The 17043-nt window shown below is 37.6% G+C and overlaps 1 protein-coding gene across 1 annotated transcript in view; it reads right to left on the bottom strand.

Annotated features, from left to right (window-relative positions):
* Positions 1–5384: 5384 nt before the first annotated feature.
* Positions 5385–17043, bottom strand: part of TNS3 (tensin 3) — a 122791-nt gene continuing 111132 nt past the window's right edge. The window contains exons 21-26 of the mRNA XM_066323113.1: positions 16771–16848; positions 14987–15064; positions 10773–10941; positions 9760–9828; positions 9595–9621; positions 5385–8633 (exon numbers count right to left, since the gene is read on the bottom strand). Coding sequence (XP_066179210.1) covers positions 8489–8633; positions 9595–9621; positions 9760–9828; positions 10773–10941; positions 14987–15064; positions 16771–16848 — 566 coding nt within the window. The 3' untranslated portion in view covers positions 5385–8488. The remainder of the gene's footprint in view (positions 8634–9594; positions 9622–9759; positions 9829–10772; positions 10942–14986; positions 15065–16770; positions 16849–17043) is intronic.

Genomic DNA, 17043 nt, shown 5'->3' with positions numbered 1-17043 from the left:
CATTTCCCTGGCCGATCACTTTTGGTTTTGTGCTTCTTTCCCAGAGTCGTGACTGCCAGTGCCTAAGGCTCACTGTCAGGTTTAGCTGTCTGGTTTAGCTACAGCCTGAGCCATTGGCATGTTGGCTGCAGCCTGAGTGACTGGGGCAGTTGCTGATTTATTTTCCTGCCCCCCTGCCTCTATCTGCTGCCCTACAGTATTTAGCAGCATGCGATAAGCATATGCCAGGGCCCAGCTTGTTGCAATGAGCTTTTTCTCATTAGAATCATCATGGCACTTTTCTTTCAGGTTATCTCCCTACTTCAGCTGGGTTCTGTATTTCTTTATGTGGAAAGTCCCAGGCTACAGGGTCAGAAAATTTTTCGGGGGTTTGGCCCATTCTCTTCCATTCTCCACACTATTCAGGAATTTCCATGCTTGTGTCTACTCCTGGGTCAGGGGCCTCATCAGGACTTCTGGACATACCTTAGTCTAGACACACTGCAGACTATATAGAGGAAGTTTACCAGATAAAATACCAGGAAAGTGGTCTCTTTAACACTCAGGGGAAACTGAACATTCACCAGAAGTGATGTAACAGATTCAAAGAAGGCAAGGCTTCATCTCCTGCTTCTTCTCTAACAAACTGGGTGTAATTACTAATAAACACCCAAAACATATTATTTGAACTAAGACACAGGATAGGAAGAAGAAACCATAAACCATACATATCTGGAACAAACTCCAGTACCTTTGTGAACTCCTTATAAATCATTATCATCACATCCAGAAAAATAGCTATTCTAATCCGTGCCCCTCTACTGTAAAAGCTTTGTGTTAGGGACAATACTGGAGCTATCTCCAGGTAAGACAGTAGGCCTAGGGACCAGAAAGGTATTAAAACCTCAAAAAGTCCTAGGGACCAGAAACACATGAAGGCCTCCACCCAGAGAGACAATATGAATACAAGCAACATGGCTAGTGGCTGCTTAATCCCAATACAGAGTAAGTGAGACCAAAATGCAATCAGTAAAGTGTTCATCCTGGTTTAGGGCAAATTTGGGAGGAAATTTCCAAAGGGGTCCCTCCAGAAAAGAGATTCAAGCGGCCCCTCTCCATACTGGCTCAGGAAAAGATTTCCTTGGAGAAAAGTGAAAAAAACCTGTTTATTTAACAAGCAAAGCATTTACAAGCATAAAAATAGAGATGGCAAATTCAGAAGGTCCTTGCTGTGAGATGTAGCTTGGCTCACTCATTCTCTTATCAGTCCTTCCAGTGCTGGAATACAGCCCCGGTAGGCCACAGGTGTGAGCTCCCAGTGTTTTTTCAGGTTTTCAGTCCAGAGCAGGGCCAATCAATTCCAAGAAAAAGAAAAGCCACAGTCCGGAGAACTTCTCTGCTTCAGCTAGAAAATTCTAGCTAGAACTTCTCTGCTTTCAGCTTCTGAAAATTAACTAAAAGCAAAGGAGAGCTCTCTCCCACTGTCTGTGCTGCAGTCCACAATAGAGAATGAGGGGGAGCAAGTGCAGTTTCTGAAAACAAATTGCACACTTCTTCCCTTTTGGTCTCGGAACCAGTTTTAAAGGCGCAGAACTTCATATGCAGCATAAACAAGACAGAAAATTTGAGATACAAGCATCATGTAGTCACCCTATGACACCATGTTTGTTCCATTTTTGCTGAGAAGAAGGTATGGATAGATCCCATGTAAGAAGTAATACAGAAAAAAAAAAATCAAATCTGGATGATCTCCAGAGAACAAACATGAGATCAAATATATACTTGACAGGAAAAAATTCACATACAGGTTTCAGGGCATGTACATACCATACACTGTAGTTCTGCTACTACATGATCAATATCACCTTCAGGGATTTTTTTTCCTAACTGCCTTGTAACAAAACATACTGACACATGTTAAGCCACATTTCCTCATAAAAAATCCTTAACAGATTTCTAAGTCCTATTGCAAATACCTGGTGCCTGGTACTTTTTATGGAAAGAGACTGAAGTGGTCAAAAGTTGTTTGAGTGCTCCAACAAGAAAAAATATTCCGTGTAACAGTTACTTTCATGCGTTGCTGTCTTTTGGTCAGTTGGAACAAAACATGCTTATACATGAGAGTATTACTCCAAGTTTGCTGTATAACTAAGTTTTAACTATTTTCATAAACAGGGAGAAATTTGTGTGCTGTGAAGCCTCCTGCTGGAATCTGAGACCCTCATTTCATCACTCACATATCCTAGGTATAAGCAATTACCATGTGCTTCAGTGGGAGTTTCACATTAGCTTGCGAACAGAAAGGCTTGAAACTACTACTTCAATCAATGTAGTTCTGTTTGTTTCTAACGCTGAATTATTCTACTGCAATTAACAAAAGCATGCAGGTTTCCTGGGCCAATTTCATTCCACATTTTGATTTCTCATCCATAGAGCATTTCATCCAAGTTAATTTTTCTGTATTTTCTTTCATACCTGCCTTCTGCTTTACAAACAAATCATGACTTGTACATAATACAGGTGGCAACAGAAAAAAATCCAAGGGTCAGATTTAATTTAGACTGGATACAAATAGCTGTTGATATTTAAAACAAAATTTGAGGACAGTATACAACAGAAAATAAGTCATTGTTACATAAAAAGTTAGTTCTGCTTTTAAAACAACTCTTCAAATAACTCTACCAGAGATATTAGAAGATTTTTACAATTATAAAAATGTATTTTAATGGTTTTAAAGACTTAGTTTTTTTAAAAGGTCATGCAGAAATTTGAAGTGAATCCATTTGTAAACACTGCTTATCTTACTGTAAAGGCACCCGTGGTTAGCTGCAATCCAGAACACCTTGCATAAAACACTGCCAAAATTGTGTTACCTACAGAAGAAATCTTCACAAGGCAAAGCACCATCTGTTTGTGGGTCACAGAATCATATTAATAGAATGTTTTTGAGTTGAGAAGGATCTAAAAGATCTTCACAAGAGCAGGAAAACCTTCCACTAGATCAGGTTGCTTAACGCCCAATCCAACCTGGCCTTGAACAGTTCCAGGGATGAGGATCCCCAGCTTTTCTGGGCAATCTTTGTGGGTACCTCACTACCCTTTTAATCGAACAATTTCCTCCTCTAAACTTACTCTCTTTATGTTTAAAACCATTGCTCAGCTACTGATCACTACACTGCCTGATAAAGACACCCTCTTCATCTTTGCTGTAGGCCTTCTTTAAGTACAGGAAGGCTGTGGTCTCCTTGGAGCCTTCACTTAATTAAGCCAAACCATCCAAAATCACTCAGCCTGTCTTCATAAGGGAGGTGCTCCAGCCCTCTGACCACCTCCATGGAATCAGCATGGCTTCATTAACGGGACATCATCACTGATCAACCTTCTGTGATGAATGACAGGCTTGGCTCAAGGGAGAACAGTAGATACTGTCTTCCTGGACTTTGTTAGGGCCTTTGACACTGTCTTGGATAACACTCACATAGACAAGCTGTTGATGTAGCCAGATGGGCTGACGGTAAAGTGGATTGAAAACTGCCTGCGTATCTGGGCACTGACTGAGTGCTGATGAGCAGTGGTCTACCCTAGGGGTTGGTACTGGGTCCAGTCTTTATAACATGTTAATCGATGATCTGGATGGATGATCAGGCAGAGTGAGTTTGTCAGTGAAGATGTGCAGCCTGGCAAAGAAGGCTCAGGGGGAGCTCATCAATGTGTATAAATGCAGGGAGGGTGCCAGGCTCTTTCCAGAGGTGCCCCATAACAGGGTAAGAGGTGATTTGCACAAAAAAATATTCAGGTTACCTCTGAATATCAAGAAACACTGTGAGGGTGACCAAGAACTACCACTGATTGAATAGGGAGACTGTGGAGATTTTATCCCTGGTGAATTCAAGCTGTTTGGGCAAATTGCTCTGGATGTCCCTCTTTAAACAACAGAGCTGGACTAGATGATCTCCTTAGGTCCCTTCCTCAACTACCCTGTGATTCTGCAAATAGTAAAACATTAAGATTGGTCCAAACAGTTGTACATTGTGAGACACTAAATGTCTTCAAAGGAAGGGAATAGTTCCAGTTGATATATCTTGTAGTGACAGCTAATGAAAATCCCTTCTTGGCCATTCAGCAAGATCCTTTAATTCTCTAAATAACTCCCCTTTGCCCTCTTGGTAGTTTGCCAGATGTGCTAAGTCTCCTGCAAGCTTCCTGTTTCTGACTTCGACTTTTAAGAACTTCTTTAGCAACTTGCCCTTGTAATTTCCTTTGTCCACGCTGCCTGATACAGTTTACAGTACTGTAACCTTTATTTTAAGTATCAACAGCAGAACCATATGAGGGATTTACTCTATCTGGTGGGCCAAGTTTTCTTGTTCTAAGATTTTTCTAATAGAAACATTCCAAAAATTACAAGGCAGTAGCCTTTGCCTCTTTTATAAAGAGTGTCTGTGTACTTAAAGGTGTCTCCAAAGAAATTACATAACTTATAAACAGCCTTTCAAACACAAAAAACACATGAAGGCCAAGTGCTGACTTGTTTAGCCTTGCCAAAAGAAGACTGAGGGACACAAAGGGGAGCAGATATCCTGCCGTAAATATCTTAACAGAGAGAACAGTTATTCATACCAAGAGAACACTGGCATAGGAAGAACTGCATATAAACAAGTTGTGAGTGTATCTAGGATGAATCCTGAAAGCAGACCTTCTTCCACTGGAGCAAAGAGATTCCAGAGCAGCCTTAAAATGCACCCAGTAGCAGCACATACACAATCGCATCCAGGTTCAAGGACAAGAGTTTAATAGGAGAGACTGGACTCCTGACACAGAAGAACCATTTTACTATTGCATCCTTGTTATCTATTCCACATTATAATGTATTCTAATAAAAGACCAACACCTTCCATGAATAACTGTCATTTTACAACGATGCATAAACCTCCCAATGGCCTGTAGCGACGAATGACAGTCAAGCACACTGAATGAAAAATTCCTGCCAGTGTATGCCTCACAGAAAAGGCATAAGCATGACATACCAGAGTTTATCAGTCTCAGAAATAATCCTGATAAAGCATGTACATAACTCAACCTTCACTGTGTGTCTGATGCACTTTGATTTTGTTTCAGCCAGGGTTTAAATTTCTCAACCCCTCTAGGAGGTTTTCCATTGTAATATGCAATGCAGGCAATAGATACGTTTATACCATTAAAATCACAAATTAACTAGGAAAATCATATGCTTTAACTGACTTGAATCACTAACACAGGCTCATGTGAAATCCTTGAAAGAAATCTCAAACATTTCTTACAACTAAACGTCAGCACTCAAATTATTTTTAATTCCTGAAGAAGGTTTTCCTTATTAGCCAATTTTCAATGCAAGAAGGTTAACAGACTGCACTGTGACACTGTGGGGTGGAATTTCACATTTGTAATTTTATTATAATCTGAAAGAGACTGTATCTGAAGAGCAGAGAAAATGACTATACAAAGAATTTATAGAACATTCATTTATATACTGAAGACCTTTAGATACTTCTTTACAGTTTTAATAAAAAAGTGAGAATTTTCACTAGTAGAAAACACCAAGAAAGAAACATTAAATATTTAAACATACTGTTGGATACAGTGAAACCGTTTAATTAAAAACTTGGCTTTTAGCATTTTTGTAGTTTAACACTGTATGATTATAGTAGTATATTTACTTTCCACCTTAACAGAAATCTGGCTAAATATATGTGTCAACTTGCTGCATTAGTTATGAAATTGTATATACACATCTACCAAAAAATTTTTGAAAGAAAGTGCTATATAAAGATTAATCTTGTTTTTGCCATGGACAGGTAAGTTCCATTAATATTTTTCTACACATACTACATAATCGTACATACTGAACTATCTTGCTTTGTGCATTTTTTAATTCATAAAAAGCAAATGCACATGGCAATATACCATCCAAAGGAATGCAAAATAGAAAATCTCCCTTAGAAAGAGGGTAACTTTTTTTTTCCCCACTTAGCAAGTAGAGCTAAACTCCCAGAAAACTGCACCAGGAGTGTCACCATAATTGTGAATTCAGCGGACCTTGAGAAAGCACAAGGAATAAAAAATAAGGTCCTGAATGGAAATGACAATACACGGGGAAAAAAAGACATTTTATTTTCAGCCCAAAGGCCAACACTTAGCGTCTAAAAAGACACACTAAAATTTACTATCTACAGAAGTGAAAAAATAAAGTAAAAAAATCCTCCTCATTTCAATGCTTACAACACATCAGATGAAAATCTAATTGAGATTTAAATATACTTGAAATGTCATCTGAAGAAATTCTCTGGGCTCCAACAGGGTAATGAGATTAGGCAACTAGAATCTTTGTACACCAAAAGAATCTTAAGAAAAACTTATTCTCACATTTTATAAAAGGAGAGAAAATCTCCTAGAAGTAAGAACTGCATTCCTTTTTTTGGATGGTACATAAACACTGTTTAAGTAGTATACCTCGGTGCCAAAAGAACATAATTAGATGTTACTAATCAGAGATACTTGCCTTTGTTGCTTCAATGGTAGCTATTGAATTCTGCACTTTGAGTTGCTTCACCCTTCCACAGATATCCAATGCCCACTGCTACTAATAAATCACTTTCTGGTCCAAATACATTAAACTTCAAATATTTCTTCTCTCAATCTCTGTTCCTCACCATCTTCATTTTAAAAAGCATAAAGGTATTTACACAAAACTGGCAGTTACACAAATAATTTGGTAACACTTCAGCTATGGTAACTGAGTAAGATTTGACATGGTCCTAATACTTCAGGAAATAAAAGAGAGCTGTTAAAAAAAACCCATATTTTATACAGGACAAACGTAATTCAATTTGATGGATAAAAGGATTAAAATCTACAAGTGGATAAAGTGGCTCCTGTATCAACATGCAAAATACAGAATGTTATTTTATTCCTCAGGTTATTAATATATTGTTGACAGCAACAAACAAAAGAAAGAGAAGCAGTGAGTTTTTCAGTACTTGCCACACTGAAGTTGCATTATCAACAGTTTTCACACAGGGGTCTAGTAGTGCTTTTTTTGAGTGTGCATGGGGAACTACACAGGAGATCTCAGTGGCTTACTCTCCTTGTGCAGCCTTCCACTGTAATCCACTGCATCAATATTCTGTAAAGCTAAATAGCACTTTCTTAAGCATTTCAAATATCAATGTGTTAGGTAAAAAGATACGTACAAGTGTGATGAATGTAGAAATCATGACATAAATGCTCTCAAGAAATGGGACAAAGTAACAAAATAAATCCCATTCACTTTCAGATTCCCAAACCTAAGGAATAACAAATCAAATATAGTTCCTATAAGTTAAAGGAAAAAAAAAAAGGTAAAAAACATCCTCAAAACTCCAGCAAAATAATGGGGTAAAAGAATCCATAAATACAATTACATATTATGTAGGGCAATAAAACAGTATTGCAGAGGCAGAAAATGGGACGTGTCTTGTCACTGTAAGAAAAAAAAACAAAATACCAGACTATTGTCTCTAACAAGGCACAAGCTACACACACATTTACTTACACAAAATGGTGCTAGAGGTAAAGCTCAACAACGGTCTAGTTTAAGAATTATCTCTATGCCATGCCAAGATCTGAGATCCACTGTAAATAATCTGTCACAGGTAAAAATGCATCCTCTTTGCTTTTCCCTCATTTTTATCCTGTAATTACTAAAATCGTTTATCTTCCCTGCTTAGTTCTTGGTATTTAAAAAATATATACAAAACCCCCCAAATTATAGAACAGATTTTCACACTTTTTTTTTGTTCTGCCACTTCTGCACTACTGAAAAATTTTCCAACTAAAACAGCTCAGCCTTCTTAACACTAAATACAGAGCAATCTTCTTGAATATTCCACACTGCCACTTCTTTCTTACCACAAAACAACTTGCACAAACCTTCTCTTCATATACATCTTCCCCTTTCTCCATTCAGTCCTCATCACTGACCACAAAGATACAGGGAAGAGCAAACAGTTTACTTCAAGATAATCATTCTCCTAAAAGCACGTTTGCAAGGCCTATAACTACCATTGATGCAATCATGGCAAGTGCCTTTGTGGAGGTTTCACAAAACATTTTCTGAACAAAAAAAGCAGTGCAATCTAGTAGGTATTTCTGCTTCAACAAATTATGAGAAACAGCATATGAAGATATATTAGAAACCATCAGAAGGAAAGCTCTTTATTTATGCTTCATTCAATTAAGGGCTACATGATTTTGGGTGGCACCCATCTTCTTTTGTTTTGCCCTCTGATACAAAAATGAAGAAATAATGCTTTGTGAGACATTATGAAATAAACTCCTGAGCTCTCATGAACACAATACACAGATCATCCTCTGGTTTTCTTATTGAGAATGACAATATTCAGACATTTTTGCTGATTAGCCTCTCTCTCTCTGACAATGATTTCCTTCAGTGAAGTCAGCGAAGAGCTCTGATTCAAGGATGGAAAAAGTATCAGATCTTCTTCTGGGATCCAATCATGACTTTTGATACAAAGTTTACAATGGCACTGGCAGGTTGTTCTGGGTCATGCTCTGCAAAGAGGTGGCATACGTTGTCTGTGGCACTGCCTTGCTTCCTGGCAATGAACCCGAACACTCTGTAAGGGCAGCAATCACAGGATGTCAGAGAACTGACAGACATGCATTGCTTCACTTCATAAATCAGAAAAGACAGTGCAGAAATCAAGCACATACAGCGGACTTCTCTGTTCTGATGGACAAGATTCCATATGACTGTGAAACACAGCAGTCCAGAAAGACCAGCCAGCTTAGGAGAGAATCAGTGAAAGACTGTCCCCCTCCTTCTACTCTGTCCATATGGCATCCTGTACTGTTTGCTGTCAGACATGCTGCTGACCCTGGAGATACATTTAATCTGATTTGATACTGCTGTTTTCTTGGGGGGGCACATGGTGTGCTGTGTCAGGGACTGCCCAAAGAGAGGACTTTGAGGGCTACATATCTTGGTGGACAGAGTATTAGAAAAGCATTTAAGCCATTTATTTCTATTCCTTTCCAGAAACAAGTGCTGAGGCTCTCTGTTTAATTTATTTCTTTTCATTAAAGGGTGACAACAACGCTTGCCTTCAATAGAAAATACTTTGCAATCCACAGGTAATCATGTATTATGCTAATCATGTATTTATGGTAATACTAATATTACTAGGAGTGTTTTCATCTATGAACTAGGAGAGGGATTTTTTTTAAAGCTATCAGTCTAAGTGAAAAAAATTTATGTTAGATTGTGCTGGACAGGCAGAACACAAAACTGAGGCAAATATCTCCGATGTCTGAAACCAGTCACATCACAGACCTGCAATCTAAATAAACCATGCTAGCTCTGGCTCCAGACATCCCACCACCAATCACATAATTAGGCCCCAACTTGCAGAGGTGTAGATAAAATAACCAACATCTAATTACAGAGGGCTGAGAGACTTTTGTCTCTAAACAATGGCTTTCCCTTCCACATCTCAGACAAAAGTAATTTATAACACCAAGAAACTGAGCACTTTAATGATATTCTTAAAAAATGCAGTCAGAAGAGACTTCACTTACTTTGCAGAAAGGCCATCTTTCATCCACCTTGTCCATTAGGAAAGCAGTAAAAAACACAGAATGGAGAAATAAAAATGAAACCCATGTTAGTTTTGGTTTGTTTGTTTGGGGTTTTTGGTAGAACAATACAAATAACACATTAAAAATACTGCTTGTCATACTTACTTTCTGTCCTGTGGATCCAAAGCACAGAAAATAACAGTGTTGACTGAATAATGTCGACGAAAGAAGAGTCTGGATAGGAAGAAATAAAACAAATTTCAGAAACAGTAAATATACTTAGAATTCTAAACAATAAGCTAATCTGAGAAATAGATTATATTTAGCTTTAATTTAATACAGAAAATATTTTTTGCTATTTATGAGTGACTTTGAAAGCCACCTGAATTGGTCCAATAAATATGTATTTAAAACACTAACATCAAGTCTTTAAGCTAAAAGAAAACTGATTTTCAAGCTAAGAGCTAGGAGTATGAAATATATTTTTTCTAAAATCTGGCCATTTAGACACTATTTTAGTGGGACAGACAACTCTGTGGAACTTGCGAATAATTTGATCATACTACATTTCAAAATATACACTCTCCCAGGCATTACAATTAAGGTAAAGGTTCTGTGATATGCTACAAATGATTGCAAACCCAATGGAATGTTTATTATTTTTTAACCTATAATAAACACCTGTTGTCCTTCCTTTGTTCTTGTAATTTTTCTAATTGAAAGATTTTGTGGTAGCCTAACTAGCATTTAGAAGAAAGTAAAGAAAAATTAACTTTTTATCACAGTTTCTTACAGGCTATCCAAAACACTGTTTCAGATGCTGGAGATATACATCATCTACTTAAATCAGCTCTGTTCACTGATACTGGTGAAAGATGTCATTTCGCTGCATAGGTTCAATATCAAATGACAGCAAAGCCATTACTTTCCCTTTTTATAAGAAATAACAATAAAAAAGTAATATCAAAGTAACCTTCCAAAGGTAAAATACACCATATGGAAATAAAGTCCACAGCTTAAAAAGTAATTTTTCCTGTACTGCAGCCATACACAGTCACCATCATTCCTATAATACTAGTATCCTCTGAGACAGATAGTGCAAAATTTAAGTAGGAATGTCAAATCAACAGTGACAGGGACAGGGCCAGATACTGTCTTCCCATCCTTCTTTTGCTTACTTTCTTTGATTATCTGTCAGTGTGATTCCCTGAGCAGACACCTTGAAATGGACAACAGTTGAGACAGGAGAAGGATCTTGCATCAGTGTCAGGCTCAAGGCTTTCTGTACTGCCTGGTAGCCTGTGAGGGACTCCATCTCCACTGAATTCAGGTACCAAACATTACAAGCTGTAATGAAAGAGCGGAAAGATTTTGAGAGGTCATAGGCCTTCTATTCTCCCTTTGGTTTTAATACTTTTATATCAAAGCCAATGACTACACTTATCTATTACCCACAGATATCCTGAAATTTAAATAAATACAAGACAGCACCAGAGTACACTTGTAGGTAGTACTGGAGCAAAGGCATTCCTGAAATAATGGGGATATTTTGCTTTTAAGTTCAAATGCATTAGCCAGTAAGAAAATACACATTTGCAGCATCCATCCATACATCATACATTTTCAAATATTTAAACTATATTCAAAGGAAACCATTCACTTGATTGGCAAGACAATAATGTTTTCACATCAAAAAGAACTGAGGGTTATTTCAAAGCTCATTTCTCATTAATTCCATAGTATTCTGTATGTTTAATTATTTCTGGGCTAGTAAAACAATTTCCACACTGATAAAAAATGACTGACATACATTTTTAGGCCTTTTCTTTATTTCAGCATGCACTTACTTCTAAAAGTACTATTACTCTTCTGGAGATATTAGCAACTTCTGAAATATCTCTATAAAATAGATGCTCACTGGTTTCTAAAGCTACCAAACAGTTACTTTTTTTACATGGTTTCATATCAAATCTGCAGTGAGCACTAGGAAAATATGTATGAATATTACATAGCATTATATAGTAGTACTGTACTACTGTATAGTACTACATAGTACAGTGCCATCTAAAGTATGAACTACTATATAGAATTAACAGAATTATTTACATGCTTGATATGGGACTGTGGTATACAGTCAAATTTACAAACAAATTAAGAACAAGCAAGAATGATTACACACACCCACAGCTGAACACTAGCACAAGGCATTCTGTGTTTCATAAAAACACCTGTGTATGTATCCAGGACAAAATTTACAACGCTATCAGTTGACACACACAAATCACCATGGTTATATTTCATTTGTTCATCTAGCTTGCCAACATTCCTATGAAAGCAAAGATTAAATTAAATCTAACAGTTTCTCTTTTCATTTAGCTATTCTGTAATCCGTTTTAAGATTTCTCCTATGACTATTTACATAAATTACAGAGCTAGACAACTGGCACTTTCAAAACAACCAAGTAATCATACAGTTAAAAACTGCCTAAGCCCAAGTTTGATTCCAGCATCATGATCAGCCCAGTAACTTCAAGCTCTGTGTTCATCAAGCTCAGTTAAAGAAGGGATCCTGAAATTTCATTTATTTTATTTGCAAGTGTAAAATTTCAAAAATGTATTTTTGCACTGCTGTGAAAATTTCAGTAACTTTTGCTTGAATCAATTATAATTCATGCACAGAGGAATTTAAGATGATGAGTAAAGCTGTAATGAACATTCTAAACCATATGCTTGCTCTCTTCTTCTCACCTCATTACTGTGTATGGTTGGTACAGATCTAAAGCTCTTCACTATCCTGTGGGTCTTCCCCCAGAGCAGGAAGCTTCCCTTCTTTCACAGCCACACACATCAGAGTCCCTTCCCCTTCTGCCACACAGTGCATTGCTGTCAACACACTGAGGTTTTGTTTATAAATGAAATTTCCAAGCATTTTATCTAGATTGCCCTCAAAGTGATAGTTCAAACAGCAATTATCCAATACAGTAGATTCCTTTGCTTCTGTAGCACAGAAAATAATAAATAGAAACTTGTACAAAAGTGTTGCAAAGTGAAAACACCAGCCTAAAAAGGAGAGGAAAGGTAATGAGACATTGCAAGACTTCTCCTTTAGAAACATCAGCATGGTCTGACAAAGCATCAAGAACAGTAATCCTGGAGAAACCATACTCCAAGCCAGAACAAAAAAAGGACCTTTTGTTCAGTGCAGCTGCCCTGCAATGTTCCTACTCTTGTCTTTCACAGGTGACATACAGGAGCACATCTGTGCCACCAGCAACAGCTTTACGATGCTGCTTATAGACTGGGAATGTCCTTTGTTCAGAATGCTTAGTTTCTTGACTTCATCAGTGTAAAGAGAAATTAAGAACTGCAATTTATTTGGGCAGAAAATTTTGTTGCTAAACAGAAAACAAGGTGTATTCTAGGGAAAAGCCTCTTATCTGTATGATTTCTAGTCTTCAATTGTCAGTGTCTAAGAAGTGAAGGATTTCTAGTCAGCTTCAGCACTTAGAACCTGGAAATGCTCATTAGGTTTTTCAGGCAACTATAAAAACTAATCATTCTAAGAAAGCATATAATTTTTGCATGTGGAGTGAGAGAAGTGTGGGTATAGAAGGACAGGGAGAAAGTGTATCTGCTTTAAAGTTTCTTTGAAAGGACTCAATTTACATGTTTTGAGTCTGCACTTCAGTGTTGGGCTCCACAACTTGAATGCTTCTGTGACTGGAAAGGGACCCCTAACGTATCAAGGCAAAAAACCCCTCTGAGAACCTCTCATACCTAATTTATATATTTGGGTTCCAAATCTTTGTTCAAAAACAACAAAAACAACAAAACAGGTTAAAACCAAATGTACTTAGTACCCTAAATGATCCATGATATGAGAGCTCCCATAAAGACTTACCTTACTACCCCAGCTAAAGAATTTTTTTTCTTTTCTTTTAAAGTACTGTCTGACAAGGAAAAAAACGGTATTTCTTGGAAGACAATATATGATCCTTTTGATGGCTTTTCTAAGAAGTAAAGTTCTACAAAAATTAATTCTGGTTTTTTTCCCTGTTGGCCACAACAAACACTGACTAGTGGGCCAACATGTACTCACTCGCAGCACAGCCTCACAAAGGTTTGCCATTGCCTCAGCTATGCATTTCTGCTCAATTACAGCACTCGAAGTGGTGCTTCAAATTTTAACGTCAAAGCAGACTGCTGCACAAGCAAGCAGAAACACTTTCTTTCCAGAGCTGGCCAACTTGACAACTGCCCCTTCAGAAGTGCTCTAAACTGTGTGAGGGTAATGAGGCAGCGCTCCTAGAAATGCATGCTTTGCCACAACACTCACTTGTGGATCCAGTGGTTGGCTCAACTTACTAGAAGGGGGCAAAAGTAGTGTATTCCTGTGCTCTAATGGCACTAATTAGGTGGCTGCTGGGGAGAATGCATAGCAATCTGAAAACCAAAGACCATGGGAGAACATGGGCAGGATCCCCTGGACACGCCCACTGTACAGCAGAATAGCACAGTTGGCTGGATTTCTACTAAGGACAACTTTAAGATTATTCGGGAGTACTTAGAGCTTTGTCTAATATGGTGAGTTAGGATAGCACCACACTTTTTCAGACAGGCTGTTCAACTAGCTCTGTGGACACTAACAAAGCAGGTAAGAAGCAGAACACACCTCTACACAGCTATTACAAACACCTCAGTTTGAGAGCCATACAGATGGTAACAGTGCATAGCATCACATCATTTGGAGATACTGTCATGGTTCCCCTGTCACATCAAATAAGCTTGCAGTAACACAACTCAACTTGCCAGAATGGGTGTTGTACTATACACAAGAATCCATAAAAGCATCCAGTGGAAAAGACACATGACATTTCCTAATAACATGCAGCACCAAGTTAAATACTGAGAACTTTTCTTCAAATTTTTTTTCAGATTGATGCAACAGTAAGCATTTTGGAGTGGTATTGTTAACCCCTATGAAAAGAACTTAACCCTAACTGAAAACCTTCCTTAGGTGGCTTTTGTAGACCTCACACATAGCTCTTGAACCTCTCCAACCACAGGTTGAAAATATCCTCTCAAAGTTTATCCGTTATGAAAGCGATGTCCTGCTTAAAAATTGCCATGTTTGAAGTAACCTAGGTATACCTCATATTCTCACCAGACACATGACTGGAAACCAAACACAGGGCTGTGGAACATAGCAGCTGGTTTCAGAAAACCTGGAAAAAAACTAGTACACAGTGCCCTTTACACTTCTACCCAGAACAATAAATTTAACTAGGATAACTTTACATATCTTTTAATCCAATCTAAGCTTCAACTTCTCCCAACCTCTAAGACACAAACTTTGGTAACAGTCAAATACAAGGATAAAAGTTCAACAGACCTGCACCCTGTTTGAGAAGCTCCGCAGCTGAGTTTGCAGCAGTTTGTGGAAAAGTTTCTGCTTTCTCCTCCAAGGGATCTGCAAACAGAAAACACTGTCCATGTCTTGTATGGACTTGAATCAACAAATCAAAGTCCACACTCATGTATGAGCTTAGCAATTTTAACTGTGATCTCAGCTACTGGACAACTCTTGGCCAGAAACCTGAAATCACTTTTATCTGCAATTATAATCATCTATGTAAGTTTTGTGCTGCATAAGGGTTTTTTTTGCTTCAAGCACTGCAAGTGGGATGCTTAACCTTTATTTCCTGACAATACAAAACATAACACAGGCATATGCTGGAGGAACTCACATGATGACACATTAAGACAATACTTATAGCTATATTCCCTCACTACAGCCTGAAAATATCTTGTATAGTGTGATGTTAATTATCTCATTTGATTTGTATAATTTCCACTAATTTATACAGAAAAACTTTGTGTTACCATGATTAAATAAATTAATTATATTTTGATTCAGAGGATGACAACACAACTTTCTTCTTAAGCTGAAAAAACCCATCTGAACTATTAAGACGGCAGTGGAACGTTTACCTCTCAACTGATTGTTATAAGTAGTAAGAAAACTGCACCAACATGTTATTTTAGGTATATAAGTGCATGTAAAAAGATTTCACTTACTACTGCATTTAGCATGAGGCATGCCATCTTTAAATATAATCAAATGAGGAAGAGAGCCATAATACAGTTTGTGACTACTCATATGGCTAGACTTACAGTGATCCAAACATTTTAAATACTCAAGGCACTGTATCCTGTCATTAACTACAGAAGAACATCTTAAAATGCATGATCAAATCAGATTAAAAAATAAATCCAAAATAAAATTTCACTGTTTATTCAAGACAAGGCAAATGTTCCAGTCCTGTACCTCTGGAAGAACAGAGTAAGTTTTCCATCTTATTCCATCTTAGGTGAGGGGGATAAAGAGAACATGCCAACTGCCATGGTGTTTTGCCATATAAGTGCATGAGACCTCCTGGTCACATCTACCACAGCATATTTTTGCGCTAAAATGGTTTCATTGATGTATTTGCATAAATCAAATGCTATTTTTGTACATTAACGTATGGTCTGCAACAAAAGTTTAAAGGGTTCCATGTAAAGTCATAAACCACAAGAACATTAAATATTTCAATGATGTGTCTGGGATTAACTTCATGTGGGAGAATATCAGACAACCGAATTACTGCACAAGCATGAGCATTTTTGTTTTTTGTCTTAGAGTGGTTTATGAAATCAGTATAAACAAAATTAGAATCATAAATGGATGAAGCAACATAGGCTTTTTTATCATTTACTTGAACAATATTTGAACCTGTGCAAGCTGCTACATTCTTCCTGCCAGTGTCACACTCAGGGTACCACCTACTCTTTATCTACTTATCTTTCTGCTATTCACACCTGAATGAGTGGTTAAATCAAACCATACACTTGGCATAATGTCATGTCTAAGAAGTACATTGGTCTTCCCACATGGTAAATTACTGTATGGATTTCCATGATGAATATATGTTTATGATTGGAATATCACAGTACCAGTATGCTCACAAACACTCTGGGTAACAGTCATCACCAATACTGAAGACAACAACATAGCTTCCTCCTTGGGGCATTTTTGCTTAGATCTCAACCTGCGACACATTCACCTGCCTTCAGACACTGACACTGAAGCAAAACTTGGCTGGGAATATCTCTTCTGTACTTCAACAAGCATACCTCTGTCTGGGATGAGCAACTTGCAGGGCAATGCCAGTGGAGTGATGGAATGCTGATACACCAGAGCTGTCAAACTCCCTGTGGTCAGAAGAGTAACAAGACATACACAGTTAACTTTGTAAACAACAAGAATGCTTAAGTTATGTTTGGTCTCAAGTATTTTACAGACTAAGGGCCCCCTCTGCTACCTTTAAAAATCTCTAGGGACCTAAACCAAGATTTTCTTGAATTCATTAATCACAATCGTATGTTCCATTTCCCTCTTAAATACAC

Source organism: Sylvia atricapilla, chromosome 1 (genome assembly GCF_009819655.1).
Source record: "Sylvia atricapilla isolate bSylAtr1 chromosome 1, bSylAtr1.pri, whole genome shotgun sequence".
NCBI lineage: Eukaryota > Metazoa > Chordata > Aves > Passeriformes > Sylviidae > Sylvia > Sylvia atricapilla.
The sequence above is the reverse complement of the archived record's forward strand: the minus strand, read 5'-3'. Positions and strand labels throughout refer to the sequence as shown.